The 18,047-nt window shown below is 31.5% G+C and overlaps 1 protein-coding gene across 1 annotated transcript; it reads right to left on the bottom strand.

Moving 5' to 3' along the window:
* Positions 1–1,005: 1,005 nt before the first annotated feature.
* Positions 1,006–16,381, bottom strand: LOC107168790 (short transient receptor potential channel 6-like). The gene is made up of 4 exons (XM_015518314.2): positions 16,370–16,381; positions 9,000–9,231; positions 2,900–3,417; positions 1,006–2,475 (listed from the first exon to the last, which is right to left on the bottom strand). The coding sequence occupies exons 1-4, from the start codon at positions 16,379–16,381 to the stop codon at positions 1,006–1,008; spliced, it is 2,232 nt and encodes a 743-aa protein (XP_015373800.2).
* Between the last annotated feature and the right edge of the window lie 1,666 nt (positions 16,382–18,047).

Here is an 18,047-nt window from a genome sequence, read left to right as displayed (position 1 = left end):
GGAAGTATAAACAGAGGAAAAGTATGTATTATGAAATGTGATTACGTATTTACTATTTACGTGAATTCAAAATTTGTTCTCAGTTAATATTTAATAATTAATATTCATATTTCATAATTCATTACATATAACTTTGTAGGTCGTAGGTACCTATTTAAACTATGCTGCAGTAATAAGAATGCTATTTAATACTTAGTTTTATACTAATATACTCTATTTTTAATGTTTATAGAAAAATTTTATAAATTATACATTTAAAAAAATGGTTATTTCTAAATAATAATTAAAAAAATAAAATAATATTTATATCCAGTTTAAACTTTAATTTTAATTTTAAAAATAACCGGAATTTTGTTTTTCGTTATCACTGTCAAAATCTCAAAATCAGTGTTTCCCTTCACTAGTGAGTAGTTTATGGGCCTTAAAAATCCCAAATTCTTACAATAAAATAGATAACCATATATTATATTAAAATTGTTTTTATTGATCCATCGGAAACTATAGCAATTAGTATTTTGGTATAGGGGTTACTCTATAACTTCATATGTCTATTATATACCGAAAAAATGAATAATATTTTTAAAATTTTCAAACGACTGCAATTTAAAAAAAAATTATTTAATCATAAAAAGTATCGAGGTTCGCTTCAAAATATTTTCCTCTTTCATTTTCATAATATTGATGTTTTTATTCTAAAATCTCTTCTATGCGATATATTTTCAATAAAATTAAACATGCTATATCACACTAAAAATCACCTTTTTACAAAATCGGAATTTACGTATTTTGTTAAAAGATTTGAATTATACATCTAGAAAATAATTAAATTTCATAATATCATAGCTATTTAGAATGTGAAGAGAAATAATTTGGTGTAAACTGTACAAGTGTAACGAATAATTTATTTATGGCGAACACAAATTATGGCGAAAAAAGAAAAAAGAAAAAGAAAAAAGAAAATGTTTCAAATCAAAAACATCGGCAAAGTGAGCAGCAGCAGCTAGGTTAGTCAACGTGTGCACTATGTGTAAAATACCGTTTGATGATAACGGTCATGAGCTCCTGGAACTCAGCGGCATCCTGCTTCATCCGGTTGTCGTCTACGTCGTGGCCGCTCTTACTATTGTCATCTGGCAAGTGGCTATATCCATCGCCCCACCGCTTAGCGACAAGTTGCAGCCAGCTGGCTGTGGGCAACAGGTTGAATGGTGGTGGCATGTCATCCAGCAACATATAGCTGACGTACACCTGGGTTCGGCCAAAAAGCCACTCATATTCAGCGTTGTCAGCCACCCGCTGAAATGTGTCTGACATGGCGGCGACCAACATGTTCATCATGACGATGACCATGAGTACCTCGAACACAGCAAACAGTCCGTAACCCACTAGCTGGGTGAAGTGATGTGGCTGGACAGCTGTATCCACGCCACCGGTGGCGACCACCATGTTATCAACCACCACGTTGGGCGCGTCTAGCGAAGTCATGCAGAATATACCCCAGAACAGCGTCTTAAACGTGTCGCTGACGGCGATAAACGAGTCCTCCTGCCGGACCATCTCACCAGTATCACGGTCCCTATGCGTCATGCCTGCATAATAAGCGTAGTATGTACCTAGACCGCACGTGAACGCCGCCATAATGATGACCAGGAACGTGGTGAACTTCGCGAAGTCGTACAGCACCTTTCCTAGAGACACCTGCATTGGTCCAATGTCACAGTTGAGCTGGCACAGGAACAGCAGACGCATGTAAGCCATAACGGTGGCCACGGCGAATAGAGCCTCAGCTACCAATTGCGGGTCAGCCCAGTGCCAGTATTTTCGGTCCAAGTCGTCAGACATATAGCCGGCCAAGGCTAGAGCGCTCTCCACCGCCCAGCACAGGAACGCCAGCGTGAAGAGTGTTAGTTTTACCGTGTCGAACACGTTCCATAAGTTTCTGAAGAATCTCTCCGGGCCCTGCTGCATCCGAAGCTTTATCTTCTCAACCCCGTGGCCAAGTAAAAACACGGCGATCAGCAACCAAGTGCTTAACTCTTGCACACCCCTTCGTGCCATGAACTTGTCAGCGTTCGAATGCACGAACAGCAATACCAGAAACACCAAATACACGACCAGGCTGTTAAACATCCGGTTGATCGGCAACCGATTGACCTGGTTCCACTTCGAATTGGGTGCCAACATGCCAAGCACCACCATGACAGGTAGCATGAAGAACCTCATTAGGAGGTATGCCAACTTCCACAGCACCGAGTAGGACTTCCACTCGATCCAATCACCCAGCCACGCCGTCTCCAACACATGTTGGATATTGGTATGCGCCACGAACTTCTTTTGCTTATAGTCCATAGCCGTTATCAACCTAGGATACGGAAACTCTCCTCTAAACTTGCATCCGTCTCGATTTCGCAACATTATCTTCACTTCCTCTGACGTCCTACAATTCACTATCATATCAACCGCAAATTGTGTTACCTGCAGCAGAATGTAAGTGTAGATTTAGTTTTTGATATGAAACATCTAATGTGACAGGCGAATCCGTTTGTCGGCATAGTGATGCTCTGAATAAGATTATGCGCGGAAAGCATAAAAAGCACTCAACGTACGAATAATTTTCAATGTTTGACTCCATCAGGTGCCTCGTGACGGCTCACTTTTTTTAAGAGTTTTAATTGTAAAATAGTGAATATTTACATTATATGGTTAAATAAAATAAATGTATTTGATTATTATTATAGCATATACAAAATAGGTATAGAAATTAAAAAGTTATTTTTATTCTTTAACTCAACTAGTTAAATTTAATTTTAGTATAACGGTCAGACACTCGGACACAATATTTTCGGATGTTTTAAGAGCTTATTGTGCTTCCTAAATGCACGAAACTTTTGATACTCACCTGTTCGGCCATTGACGTGTAGGTGGCCTTGTACACAAGTTCTTCGGATCCACACCTCATCAGTTCGTCACGCAACTGGAAGCATCTGAGTACTGGATCGGCGCTGGTGGACGTGGTGCATATAAACGTCGGATTGCTGATAGCCCAGTACGCATTTAACCGTTCACAGCTATCGGTAACCACCTCACCACGCTTGGCCGCGGCTGCGCACCGTTCATCACAAGTGCATCGCGGTGGGTGCGGTCTGTCCAGCGTGTGGCCGTGGTTCAGCAAATATTCTACCGTCTCATACAGACCGCATTGTGTAGCCAACAACAGTGGCGTCATAAATTGTGGGAACTCTTCCGAATCGTAGTCGTCAGAAGGGCCAAAGGTATTCGACTCTATCTTTTTCCACCCACTGGCTCTGCCATGAATTTTGGCTTTGCCATTGATCTCCTCGAATTCCAGAAGTCGATCCAGCAGCTTAAGGTTGTCGCACGTGATCGCCAACAGCATCGAATCACCAATTACCACACCTGCAGTTTATGTTATATTATATAGTACCAGCTATTATTGCATCAGGACCAAATTTTGGCAGTTATACTAAACAATATTAGGCGAGTGATTAATTTTGTTAAGGTGGAAAATTTTTTTTATAATTTCTATAATTCTTAAACAAGTAGGATATATTTTGACTTGAAATGATGGGTTTACTGTACCACACTACCACGAATCTATACGTAGCGTAATTTAAAATGTCACAAAAGTCAAACTGGTACCTAATAAAAATCATCAAGTAGATACCTATTCGAAGTTACAAATAAAGGTAGTTGATGACTTAATTTTTTTAATAATGTTAACAAGTTTTACTGTATAAAAATACACATGTATATTGTATTTATTCTTAATTCATGTACCTATGAATGTATTAATTTTTGCGATGAGTATTTTTATCTGTGATCACATTTTGAATTACTAAAAATTCTAGAATTTTTGACTTTAATATCTTTTTCGGTAAAAAATTGAATCAAATTACTATTTTGAAGAGTTAAAAGTAAAAAGTAGAACATCAGCTGTATTGAATTCAATAATAATAATTACATACCAAACACAATTCTATGCGAAAAAAGTGTGTCATCCTATCATATTTGTATAAATAATTATATTTAATAGTTATAAAAATATTAGTCATAATCAACAATATGTCATGGCTATATAGATTAGGTAGATAACTTTCCGGCAGCACTTATTCCCCAAATCATTATTCGAATTTTGGGGTTTAGGTAATCAGGTACTTGATGCATTCAAGTTTCCAAACATCGGAATAGCATATTCAAACAAGTGTTTGGGTGTTTACAATCAACTTTATTTAGGTACATTTTCCTAAGAATCTTAAAAAAGCTAAGTCGAAGGATATAAATTTAGGACGGCGAGCCAAAGAGAAATAAAATAAAATATAAATCACGATTTTCTGATTTCCAGAGAATTGGGAAATATAGCCTCGAATACAATATCGCTACAATATTCTTTACTAAATTATAATAATACAGATTGGGAAGTTGATTTGCAAATAAAACTAGATATTAATTATTAGAGGTATAGACAGGGCTGGTCAGGAGGCGGGAGCCATGGGACCAATTTGCACCTATTTCGCTTACAATGTTGCGGCCGCTGTGATTCAAAAAAAAAATTAAGTAATCATCTATATCTTCATAGATACATAGATTAAGTAGATTAATATACTCAAGCACTTTAGTAGTAATTTTCAAAACACTATAACAAATATTTAATAATTTTGACAAGACTTAGTGTTTAAAAAAAATAGTCAATATGAAAATAACACTTTCATTAAATCCAAAATGTATTAGTAGAACAATACTTAATTAATTCACACTTCATTTTAATCTACTGTGGACTAAATTAATCTCACATAAGATGGTATAAATAAGAAAAAAATCTCGAAATATAACATATTTTGGTTAAGTAAATGCAATTATTATAAACATAATTAACGTATCTTTTATTTTTACACATTTATTGCAAAAAATTAAAATAATAAATATTTCTCTATATATTATAGCAATAGCTATCTCTATTAAATTATAATCAATTTTTTCAAATATTATACTGTAGTTAAATTTTTTATCTCGTATTCGGTCCAAATTGTACATGCAAATTAAAATAGGAACATAGAATGCCAGAACAATGTTACAGACAGGAAAATTAGAAAATGTAAAAATTGAAATGGATAGACAAAATATAGAAATATTAGGTATTGGTGGAACAAGATGGGGTGGAAATGGTGATTTTACATCAGACCTGTACAGAATAATACACTAAGGGAAACAATCAGAAAAAGCCGGAGTGGCAGTGGTATTAAACGAAAAATGGGCACAATCAGTTATCGGACAAGCCACAATTTCTGATAGATTAACAATGGTAAAATTAAGATCATACCTAAATTACATGATACTATTACAAGTATATATGCCTACATCAAATGATGACATTGAAGAAGTTGAAAAAATTTACGAAGATATGGAAGAATTTTTAAAACTAACAAAACAAAAGGAAAATCTCATCATAATTGGTGATTTCAATGCAGTCATTAGTGAAGGATCAGATGGAAGAGAAGTTGGAAATTATGGATTAGGAAAAGGAATGATAGAGGTGACCGACTACTGGAGTTCTGCAGACAACATAAGTTGGTTATTTCTAACATTTTATTCGACAATCATAAAAGAAGACGATACACGTGGAAGATGCCTGGAGATCTTGGAAGATACCAAATAGATTTTATACTAGTCAGAAATAGATTCAAGAATCAAGTCAAACCATGCAAAACATACCCAGGTGCAGACATTAACAGCGACCATAATCTTTTAATGATGAAATGTGACCTAAAATTCAAAAAAAAAAAAAAATAAGCCAAATAAGAAATACCACAAATGGAACTTAGAAAAACTAAAAAAAAACAGAAATAACAGAAAAATATCAAAATAAATGTGACGAACAAATCAACTGCCAAAAGTACCTCAACTTTGAAATAAATGAAATATCTATAGAGAATCGTTGGCATCAGATAAAGGAATCCATTACCTTAGCAGCAGAAAGCTTCTTAGAAAGAAAAAAACAAGACCCCAAACAAAAGTGGATAACTCAAGAAATAATTAACGACATACAAAAAAGAAGAACGCTTAAAAATAAAAATTATCCAGATAGTATAAGAAAATATAGAACACTGAGAAATAAGATAAATAGAGAAGCGAGACGTGCAAAAGAACAATGGAGTGAATCACGATGTAAAGAAGTAGAAACCACAATGAAGAATGCAAGACAAAGCCTACAAAATAATAAAAACATATTTTGGAGAAAGAAAAACAAAATGTGCATACATCAAAGATAAAGATGGAAATATACTAATTGAAGAAGAAAAAATAGCTGACCGATGGAAAGAATATGTAGAAATATGAGGAAAATGATCCCGAACCATTTATCCGAATGCAAATAAATGTAGACTTACAAGGAAACATGATGACTACAAATATTTTAAGATCAGAATTCGAATATGCATTAAAAATTATAAAAGCAAACAAAGCACCGGGACCAGATAATATAAACACAGAATTACTACAATAAGTCGGCACAAAAACAAAAGAAGAACTAATACACGATATATACAACACAGGGAATGCTCAAAAAGACTTTAACAAAAGCACACTAGTACTATTGTCTATTACCAAAAAATCAGAGGCAGATCAATGTAATAACTTCAGAACCTTAAGCCTAATATCACATGGCACATGCTTCTAAACTCCTAACAATAATTATAAGTAAAAGAATTGTAAATAGAATTGAAGAACAACTAGATTATGATCAATATGGTTTTCGAAAAAACAAAGGCACCAGAGAAGCAATACTAAGCCTAAGATTAATATCTTAGATAGATAGATAGACAGGGTTAAAGAAGATATAAACAAGTGCGCCCAGAGATTAACTTTAGAAGATAGTATTGACAGAGATACTTGGAAAAAAGTAGTAGAGGCAGCGAAAGTCCTTCAAGGACAGTAAAAGCTGAGAAAGAAGAAGAAGAAGATTAATATTAGAAAAACAATTAGATAGACAAAAGAAAACCTTTATGGCTTTTCTAGATTTAGAAAAAGCTTTTGATAATGTCAATTGGAAAATACTATTTAATATAATGGAAAATGTTGGAATAGACATCAAAGACAGAAACATCCTACATGCAATATATAAAAATTAAGAAGCCGAAATTAAAATCAACTCCACTACAAAGACTGCTAATATACAAAAAGGAGTAAGGCAAGGACGTCCACTGTCGCCATCTTTATTTAATGTCTACGTGGAACAAGCGATAAGAGAAATAAAACAAATGATAGTAGTAGTAATAGGAGGTATATTAATATCAATGATACGATTTACAGATGACATAGTTATGCTCGTCACATCTGAAAACTATTTACAAACAGCACTTATTGAAATGGATAACATATATTTTATAAAATTAAAATTAAATATAAATACGGGAAAAACAAAAGTAATGATATGTAGTAAACAAAATGAACCAAAAATTAATATATCCCTAAATGGAAAAATAATAGAACAATTAATAGATCAAAGAAATATTTAGGAAGCATAATAGATAATGAAGGAAGATCAAAAAAGGATATAAAAAGAAGAATAAGTCAAGCAAAAAAGGCATTCATACTTAAGAGTAAATTACTAACATCTATAAATGTAGATCTAAGAACGAGAAAACGTTTAATTAAAACATACGTGTGGAGTACAGCATTATATGGTTGTGAAACATGGACGATGAACAAAAAAGATGAAATCACTCTAGACGCTTTTGAAATGTGGGGATGGCGTAAAATGGAGAAAATAAAATGGACGGAATTTAAAACAAACGAAGAAATATTAGATTAAGTCAAAGAGAAAAAAACATTGCCAAAAAGTTTAAGATCAAGACGATGGCATATGATAAGTCATATGTTAAGACACAATGAAGAACTCCATAGCTTCATACTGGAAGGTATGATAGAAGGGAAACGCGGAAGAGGAAGGCCAAGAACGTGTTACATAAGTCAAATAATAAAAGATGCAAGAGTCAATTCATACAAACGACTTAAAGTTAAAGCACAAGACAGAGAATCATGGAGAGAACATTTACTGTAAACCAATCCACGGATTAAATACAAAAAAAAAAAAGGGTTCGAATAACGGAGGTTTGGATAATCGAAGTTCTACTGTATTCAATCTTACCTATGAAAGTAAAATGTTTCTAACATTCAACTGAAAAATAACTTATAGATTTGTATGGGTATAAATAATTCAAAAATGTAAAAATAGTTTGAAACTTTTGCCAATAAGGGAAAATTGTAATTTTGGTAGTTTCTGCGGTAATTAAATGAAAAGTAACTGTAGATAGGTACCTACTGGCTACTTAAAATGTATAACAAATATTTTTAAAATTTATTTATTTATTTATTTTTGGTAAAATTTCTGAATAAGTTGTCTCTTTTTGAGTAATTGTAATATTATATTATTGCCTTTTTGTTGGAGAAATAAATCGACTAGGGGTTCACATTGGTTCTGTATAGCTAGATGCAATGGTGTGTCTCCCTGGAATTTCATATTGATATTCACACTATTGGTTGTCAAATAGTTTTCGATTGCCAGTAAATTGCAACTCTTTACTAACTCGAAGAATTGTTGGTCCTGCGGCGTCAACGTGTCCGTATATTTATAGATTATAGACATTAAAATTTTTTTTTTTTAATTATTTATATACATATATATAGTATTAATATTGTATACATATATCATAGTATTAGTATTATATGTGAGAGGTTTATTTTTTTTTTCATGAACAATTGATATTCGGTAAAATTAGATATTTAAACGTACCTATATAGATGATGAATTTTAGTTAAACTGTTGAAATTCAAAAATATTATTATTCTTTAGATTAATTGTGATTTATGAGCTTTCTACTAGTTATTTATTTGGATTTTTTTTACTTTGAAATACCTTGTATGATCTAAGTAAAGTCAACATTTTGCGTCTATTGTTTTATAGTGAAGATTTAGGTACTCGCCTTTTTGTTGGAGGATTAAATCGACTAGGGGTTCACATTGGTTCTGTATAGCTAGATACAACGGTGTGTCTCCCTGGAATTTCATATTGATATTCACACTATTGTTTGTCAAATAGTTTTCGATTGCCGGTAAATTGCAACTCTTTACTAACTCGAAGAATTGTTGGTCCTGCGGCGTCAACGTGTCCGTAAACGAATACAAATGCCCGGACATGTTGATCTTCGTTTCTTTCTATATGAAAAATAATATATTATTGAATAAGCATGAAATTTAATGCAACACAGGCGTAAAAAACAAAAATTAACCTGTTATTTAAATTAAGAGGTATACAAGTGAATAATTTGAATATAACAAACATCATTATAATTTACGTTCTCATGCATACCGATAATATATATAATATATATATATTATAATATATAATATTAATTTAGCATAAGAAACTATTATTTCAAAAACAATTTACCTAAACATTTTAGAAAATATTGAAAATATTTTACAAGAGTATAAAAGAAAATTATTCAAATTATTAGTCTACTGAACAGCTCATCAAAAATTTAAAACTTTAAATTCATTTAGCTATCTAGCTACCTAATGAACTATGTATTTATCTGAAATTTGATGTTTAAAAATCAAAATACTCCGAACAATACTATACTATACAATACTATACAATAGTACAATACAATACTCTGTTTCAGAATATTGTAACGGAGTAATAACATAAAATGTCCTTTTCAGGACCGTCACGCTATACACATAGCAGGTTGTACTTGATTATGTTTCAACGATATGACGAGGAAAATTCACGCCGAACTAATGACAAATATTAGACAACGGTGCGATGATGGCTCGTCATAATAACAAACTTGTAACCAATCAACAATAAATACACAACACAAACGGGTATATTACAGGTGCAAATCGGAGACTTATTGTTGAGTATGAGAATGAGTTTTCGATTTTAGTGATGAAGGTGAGGTCAGTAAGTATTCAATGATTTTAACGATTTCAGTCGGAATGTTGATTTGAGAAATTTTGTTAAGGAGATCTTTGTGCCAGACTCGATCGAAAGCTTCTCCACGTCAAGAAAGATGGAAGTGGTGTTAACTTTGTCGTTAAAGTTCTGGTTAAGTTGGTGAGGAAGTTTGATTAGTTGTAAAGTAGTTGAGTGTTCAGGTCTGAAGGCAAATTGTTCAGGGAGGATTTTGTCTCGGAGATTGTTTTGAAGGAGAGCGAGAATGAGACGTTTCGTAGATTTTAGATAATGAGGATAGTAGCACAATGGGTCGGTAGTTTTCGGGTAGTTAGTGGTCTTTGCGTGGTTTGGGAATGGAAATGAGAACTGCTTTTTTCCAGCTGAACATCCTCGCAAGGGTACCTCAAGGATCCTGCCTATCCCCAACTCTACACCTGATCTATATTAATGACTCCAAAAGCTTACCTCTCACTTTTCGCCGATGATACTATGTTCTTCACCTCCGACAAAACCCCAAACGTGTGGCCATACAATTACAACAACAACTCAACCTAGAAACCACCGGTTCCCTCTCAAAATATCCCATGCATCAAAATATCCCTCGTTCAAAATATCCCCCGTTAAAAATATCCCCGTTACAAATATCCTACGTTGAAAATATCCACGTTACAAATATCCCAATTAAAAATATCCTATATTCAAAATATCTCCAGTAATATTATCCCTTAATTTATAACAATATACATAAAAAAAGATTTTTAAACTTTAAACTTTTTTTAACTTCTCATCAATTAGGTTATAGTTATAGTAACATACATACTATTTGTAAATCATAGTGTATAATGAATATAAGTAGAATTCATACATATCCTTTAATTTATATTTTAATGACTGACCGAACAAAAGAAACGTATTCAGAAATTTTTAAATTTTTAAAAACTAAGAAACCAAATCTGAAGCCATATATGTTAATGGTTGACTTTGAAAATGCTTTTATATCAACTTTTAAAGAAGAATTCCCAACGGCGGTTATTAGAGGTTGCTTTTTTAATTTTACTCAGTGTGTTTGGAGGAAAATACAAAATAGTGGCCTACAGATAAAATATGGTTCAAGATTCTGAATTTGCATTACAAGTTCGACTTCTTTGTTCATTGTCATTTATACCACTAAATAAAGTAATCGAAGCCTTTGATGAGCTTATTGAATCAAAATATTATATACAAAATGAAGAACTATTAGAATCTATAATAATGTATTTTGAAGACACGTGGATTGGACGTTTAGGGTGAAGAGGACGAAGAGGAGCACATTTTAATATTGATTTATGGAATTGTTATCAATCAGTTATTGACAATAAGCCTCGCACAAACAATGCCGTTGAGCGGTGGCACCATGCCTTTAATGGATCTCTAGGAGCTCATCATGCATCGATATGGAAATTTATCAAGTGTCTCCAATTAGAGCAAGGTAAATAAAATATACAATTATTATTCATTTTCTTTTTATTTAAGTAATATTATTACAATTACGTTATGATTATATTACAATTATGTAGGCCTTCAAGAAGCAAAAATTGAAAAATACATGTCTGGTGAGCTACCCGTTAAAAAAAAAGAAAATTTACGAGAAATTAGATAAACAATTAAAAGAAGTGGTTCTTAATTATGAACATGTTACTGTACTTAACTATTTAAAAGGCATTGCGTGTAATTTTTTATTTTAAAAAATCTTTTATATGTATATTTTATTTCAAAAATAATGTTAAAAGTGTTCTGTGTTATATGGCTATTATATTGAATTCTACTTATATTCATTATACACTATGATTTACAAATAATATGTATGTTAATATAACTATAACCTAATTGATGAGAAGTAAAAAAAAGTTTAAAGTTTAAAAATCTTTTTTTATGTATATTGTTATAAAATAAGGGATAATACTACTGGAGATATTTTTAATATAGGATATATTTAATTGGGATATTTGTAACGTGGTTATTTTCAACGTAGGATATTTGTAACGGGGATATTTTTAACGGGGGATATTTGTAACGGGGATATTGTTAACGGGGGATATTTTGAACGAGGGATATTTTGATGCATAGGATATTTTGAGGGTGCACCGAAACCACCTGGTTCTACCAATGGCGTATTAAAATTAACCTAACTATACTGTAGGCATCCTATTCGACCGTCTCGAATATAAATGAATACTATAGTGTGGTCCATGAAAAGTAGGCCGCGATCGACACGCGCCTACCGGCCGTTTTACCTTGCCGCGCATGGACAATGGAAATGGTACGAGAAGTTTTCCAAAAAATTGTATACATGATACAATCATTGATATCGATGGTTATCGATGGTTATCTATTGTATAGTCGTAGAGACACTGATTATGGTGATCAATCACATCAATTACGCATTTTAAACGGTACAACAGTTGACATTGACAGTAACTGACTAGTTCCGTATTCACCATTGCTGTGTAAAATCTATAAAGCGCACATAAACATTTAACTCTGCAGGTCGGTAAATTCCATAAAATATATTTGCAAATATGGCCAAAAGGGCAGTGATATGGCTGTATTTACTGTTCAAAATGTTAACAAAAACTATGAAATAACACGGTATCAAATGAGCGGATACGGCGGATACATCAGCATCAATGAAGTAGTTAGGCGTATTTTGAGTTTTTCGATACACGAAAGAGACCCTACTGTTATACATTTGACCATGTACTTTGAAAATGGACAGCGTGTTTATTTCATGGAAGTGATTGCTCTACAACATGCATCATTTCTCCCAAAAACCATAGTAACTGAGTTTTTCTAACTATGTAGCCAACCAGATATTCCCAGTCAATTCACTAAGACATTAATGTATACTAATATACCACGATATTTTGCATGGTACAAAAAATCAAAAAAGTGAGAACCGCGAAAGCGAGGTGTTCCGGTTGAAGGATACAACAGCATATTTATGTGAAATACATTAGGCTGATTATACACAGTTCATCCAAAACAACGTGAATGTCTCTTTTTGAGTTTATTATTGGTTAATTTTCCTGGACCGACGTCCTTCCACTACTTGCGAGAAGTCAATGGTATTTTGTACGACAAATATCATGATACATGTCGTGAATTCCATTTACTGGAAGATGACAACCATTGAGATATTAGACTTGCAGATGCAGCATTGAGTTCCTCTATTCATCAAATTCTCCAGTTATTCACCATTATATTATTGACGGCATGTTTTTCAAGCTTTTGTCCTTTGAGACAAATATAAAGATTCCATGAGCGACGGCATTCTACACCGTATTCAGAACGCTGATCAAGATTTTTTGCCAGAAATATATAACAAGGTGTTTATAAAGATTGAAAATAATTGTTTTCTGATTTCGAATATTCCAATCATTCATTTTGGTATGCCCTAACCTAACCACTCAGCAACAAACATTATTAACAGATTCAGCGCAAAAAACAGTTCGATACGGTCTCTTTAACTACTTTCGTTAAAAATAATGAGCAACTACTCACTGATGAACAAAAGAATGTATATGATTGAATTAATTTGTCAATTGCAGTAGAACAAAGTAGATTCTTCTTTTTTTTGGGGCACACATTTAAATGCACTTAAGCTATGCAAGAGTTCAAGATTAGTCATAATAAAAAATTATAAGCAATGTTCTTAAAGCTATAACTTTGAACGGTAAATTTGTTCTCCTATCACGAATCTCAATGATCCCTTCAGACCATAGATAATACATAATGGATAGGCCCTGTATATACTAGTTACATAGCGGGCAGCGTTTCCGAATAAAGAAGAGAGACGGCAATATAAAAAACGTATCTTCTATCCTATTCAGCAAAAAAGTTATCTTTTCTTCCATGGTTTGTGTGTTTTGCCATGCGTGTTATAGCACAGAACACTGATAAGTGATAAACGATATTCTATATTACTTGCATTGTGGGATTTGAATCGTGCGTTTAACGTTGACTTAAGAAGTTAAGTCTAATTGTTATAAGTTTTCTTTTGTTACTTTAAGTGTTAATTATTGAAGTTTAACTTTCGTTAATAACCAGTCCACCGATTTAATAGTATTTTAGTTAATAATTAGTAATTATCTATATATATTTATGATTTAATTTTGAAAACAATTGTATCAATGTGCACGAACTTAAATATATTTCATATACCTATGAGTTTTACATATTAATAAATAATACATAGATTATTTTATATACATAAAATAACAATAAATTATTAATAGAAAATACAGTTAAATGTTTAAAAACATTAAAATAACACAAAATGTTTCATTTTTATTATTTGCCTGACTTTAAATAAGCATTTAGTTAAATGCCTAGTCATTTTATTAAATTACTAGGCATTTGGCTAAGTGTCTATGCGGATAGTGAAATTGCATAAAAATTAAATTCTTTGATTATATGCCAAGGCATTTAATAAAATGCCTGTTTTGACTATATGCCTACGACATATTCACTTCTGTTATAAAAAATTCAAATTTCAATTAATTTCATGGAAGGATATTTTTTAAATATCATGGAGTGTAAACTCTTTTGTCGAGTGAGTCAGAAAATCTAAGAACGTCTGATAATCAATATGGCCTATGCATTATGTATTATCTATACTTCAGACTCCCCCATTCCAGGAGCGTTTAAATACAGGAATGCACCGTTCATGGTGCGCATGTGCAATATGGTATCGTCTCCATAACGTTAGTAACTGATAAGAGCTAACTAATAATAATAATATTTATTATTCTATTGTGTAGGTATAACATTTTTAATAATAAAAGAATAGTTTTAGTCAATAGTAATATTAATAAAAACAATAATCACTATGTATAAATTTAAAATATTGCAAAATATAATGTGCTACATTTAGTCAATGGTAGGTACAACATATTTTAATAATAATAGAATAGTTTTAGTCAATAGTAATATTAATAAAAACAATAATCACAATGTATAAATTTAAAATATTTCAAAATATAATTTAATAACAATAAAGTTATAGTTATCTATTTCATCAATTTCACTTATTGTTCAAAATTTATGTAACTGATTGTGGAAATATAAATAAAGTAATTAAAAAAAAAAATAATAATAATATCGTATTTATTCAAAATTTAAGTTTGCCGCTTAAATCACTGATAATCGATAATACAAGCGTCTAGTGACAGGGAATCCGAATGGCTGCAAGATGGCCGACTTCGATATCATAATCAGTAATCACAGATTTTACAATCACTTCATTCTCAAAATAATATATTTCTTTCCCTTATACCTTATTTCTACCCGAGTTGTATTCTAAGTAGTGTGTTCTAAGTCTAATATACTAATTCCAAGTTTATTATTCTCTAGTGACAGTAAAGTATCTAATTGCTCTATCTTATTTTAAACACTGAACAGGTTAAATGAACTCACTACATCAAATACTTTCTTTAGCCTTTTAAATGTTTTATTCATCCCTTTTCTTTATGTACTAACCTGGAATATTGTTTTAAATTGTAATCAACACGTTATCTAATATCTACGTTATGCGGACGATACCATATTGCGCATGCGCACCATGAGCGGTGCATTCTTGTATTTAAACACTCCTCCCATTCCATTCAGAAATCTGCAATTTCCAATTCACTTGGCGTTTGCCGTGACTATTAATAAGTCACAAGGTCAAACAATGTCGATTTGTAAGTTGGATCTAGAAATTCCAGTCTTTTCACATGGCCAATTATATATTTACGTGAGAACACGCCTATATTTGAAAAACCGTCAAGTTTATTCATTTATACTCTTCAAATTGACTAAAAATATTGTTCATCGATTCGCAATATGATAAAATTACAACCAGCATTATTAATTATTACGAATTGTTTTTAGAAAAATGTATGTTATTTGAAAATAAAGAATAATGAAATTATTATATTATTTGTCTTTCATTTCATTCTTTGCGTAATATCATCTTAATCACTTGAAATATCATGCAGGACAATGTCTGTCTAGTTCGCTAGTATTATTATAAATTAATATTTTAAATTTGGGACTTATGACTTACATTCATTTTACCTTGGTTTACAATGGAATAAAAAAATCATGCGAACCCAGTGTATTATAGAACTCCTACTAAGCTATAACTTTTTCGGTTCAACTTATTGCTTATGACTCATGAATTATTACAATATTCATATGCATAGGTAGTGAATAATATGTAAGTTTAAAAATATTTTTTCTATTTTGTTAGTCCAAGCCTTTCCCAAGTGCGCAATTATAGGTAAGTACTAAGTATATAATTAATTTCTCCTGTTCGTTAAAATTAAATGAAATATTTTAAATTATAATTATTCACACTTTAACACTCACTTTAATTCCCATCGCGAGAGGTTGAATGCCAGAGTTATATGTATAAAAGTAATATTAAACTCATGGTTAACAAATTGGTTTGTATTTTGTTTGATAATCGTATTTCGTAAGCAAAAGGTAAATAAAAATAATCGTTTACGCTTATAAACTATTATTCGATAACCACAGTAACTATGTTTTATTATCTTTTAAAACTAAATGTAAGTAGGTGTCATGATATTTTAATATTTTATTCTGTTCTATTGTATTCTCTGATATTATATGATCTAGAATCTTAGACAGTTTTCAATTTTGTTTAACGGTCTCGAATAGTAGTAAGCATACCTACTAGGGTGGTCCTTATTTATAGAAGTAAGAAAATAATATTTATATTTTTAATGTAAGACCCCCTCATTTTTTTCATTGTTATAAGAAAATAATTTTGGTTAATTTTGGTCGTGACTACTCACTCCCTTCCCGTGCCCCTGGGGGGTTGAAAAATAGCCAACAAGGGTAGTTTTATCATTTTGTCGACCTAACTAAATAAATATGATACCTAGCGAAAAAATGTATAGAACTTAAATTGTAGAACGTAAAGTTTTCAATAAAAAGTTAAAGTATATTATTTATTGTAAGTCTATTACTTTCGAAGAAAAATAACAAAGTACAACATTAAAATTTTTTTTTACCAAATTGATAATTTGTAGTTATTTGAATATATTTGTTGAACGGATGAAATTATAAAAAAACATTTTCTATAAAAGTTATGTAAAATTAAATTTCTCATTAAAAAGGTTATATGTAAAAAGTTCATATAGTTGTCCATTTTATTGTTATACCGGACTATTGTAACATATTTTAATATTATTGAAGAAAATTATAATTTTGTTATATTAATTTCAGTTAAGTAATTTACTATAAATACCTTTTAATAGGTACGAGATATGATTAGATACAAAGTATGAGTGTTTAATAGTTTTATCTTATCTTATCATGTCCATTATTTAATGGGTATGATAAAATAAGTTGATTTTATACGTATTTCTCAGTTACTGTGGAGCGTATGTTAGTACAGTACGAGTGTCCCAACGTCGTCACGTTGTTTAATATTTGAACAGCTCTAATTTTATTCTATATGTTTAATAGTTTATACCTATTTCTATTTATTGTTCTTTTTAAGTTCTTTTTAAGATTAATAATGGCTGCTAGAATATTACGATGTAGAGAAAATTATTGCAATACCAGAGTTAGAATGTGGTACAGGAAAAGAGCAGGCGTCTGCAATTTATGATACATTATTAAATTGGAATATTCAAAAATCGATAAAAGCATTAAGTTTCGATACAACTGCGGTAAACACTGGTCGACTAAATGGTACATGCATATTATTGGAACAACTTTTGGAAAAAAATTTACTATATTTGCCATGCCGTCACCAAATTTTTGAAATCGTTCTTCGTAGTGTTTTTGACGAAAAAATGAGTAAGTCAGTAGGTTGCGATGTACCCATTTTTAAAAGATTTCAAAAAGAGTGGAAAAATATAGACAAAACGAAATTTAAACCAGGTATTGAAAATAAAAAAGTAAATGAAATCCTCAAACCTTATATTAACCATATTGTTTTTTATGCCAAATCAAAATTGTCTGAAAATCAACCACGTGATAACTATAGAGAGTTATTAGATCTAACATTGTTTTT

The sequence above is a fragment of the Diuraphis noxia genome, unplaced genomic scaffold, assembly GCF_037042655.1.
Source record: "Diuraphis noxia isolate RWA-SAM2 unplaced genomic scaffold, SU_Dnox_SAM2 contig0001, whole genome shotgun sequence".
Taxonomy (NCBI): Eukaryota; Metazoa; Arthropoda; class Insecta; order Hemiptera; family Aphididae; genus Diuraphis; species Diuraphis noxia.
The sequence above is the reverse complement of the archived record's forward strand: the minus strand, read 5'-3'. Positions and strand labels throughout refer to the sequence as shown.

What these genes read in the sequence shown, in the direction of transcription:
- LOC107168790 (XM_015518314.2), bottom strand. An exon ending in TTTAATCCTCCAACAAAAAG is followed by an intron (nt 3,418 to 8,999) that starts GCGAGTACCTAA and finishes CATAAACTGCAG; the next exon opens with GTGTGGTAATTGGTGATTCG. An exon ending in ACACGTCAATGGCCGAACAG is followed by an intron (nt 2,476 to 2,899) that starts GTGAGTATCAAA and finishes ATTCTGCTGCAG; the next exon opens with GTAACACAATTTGCGGTTGA.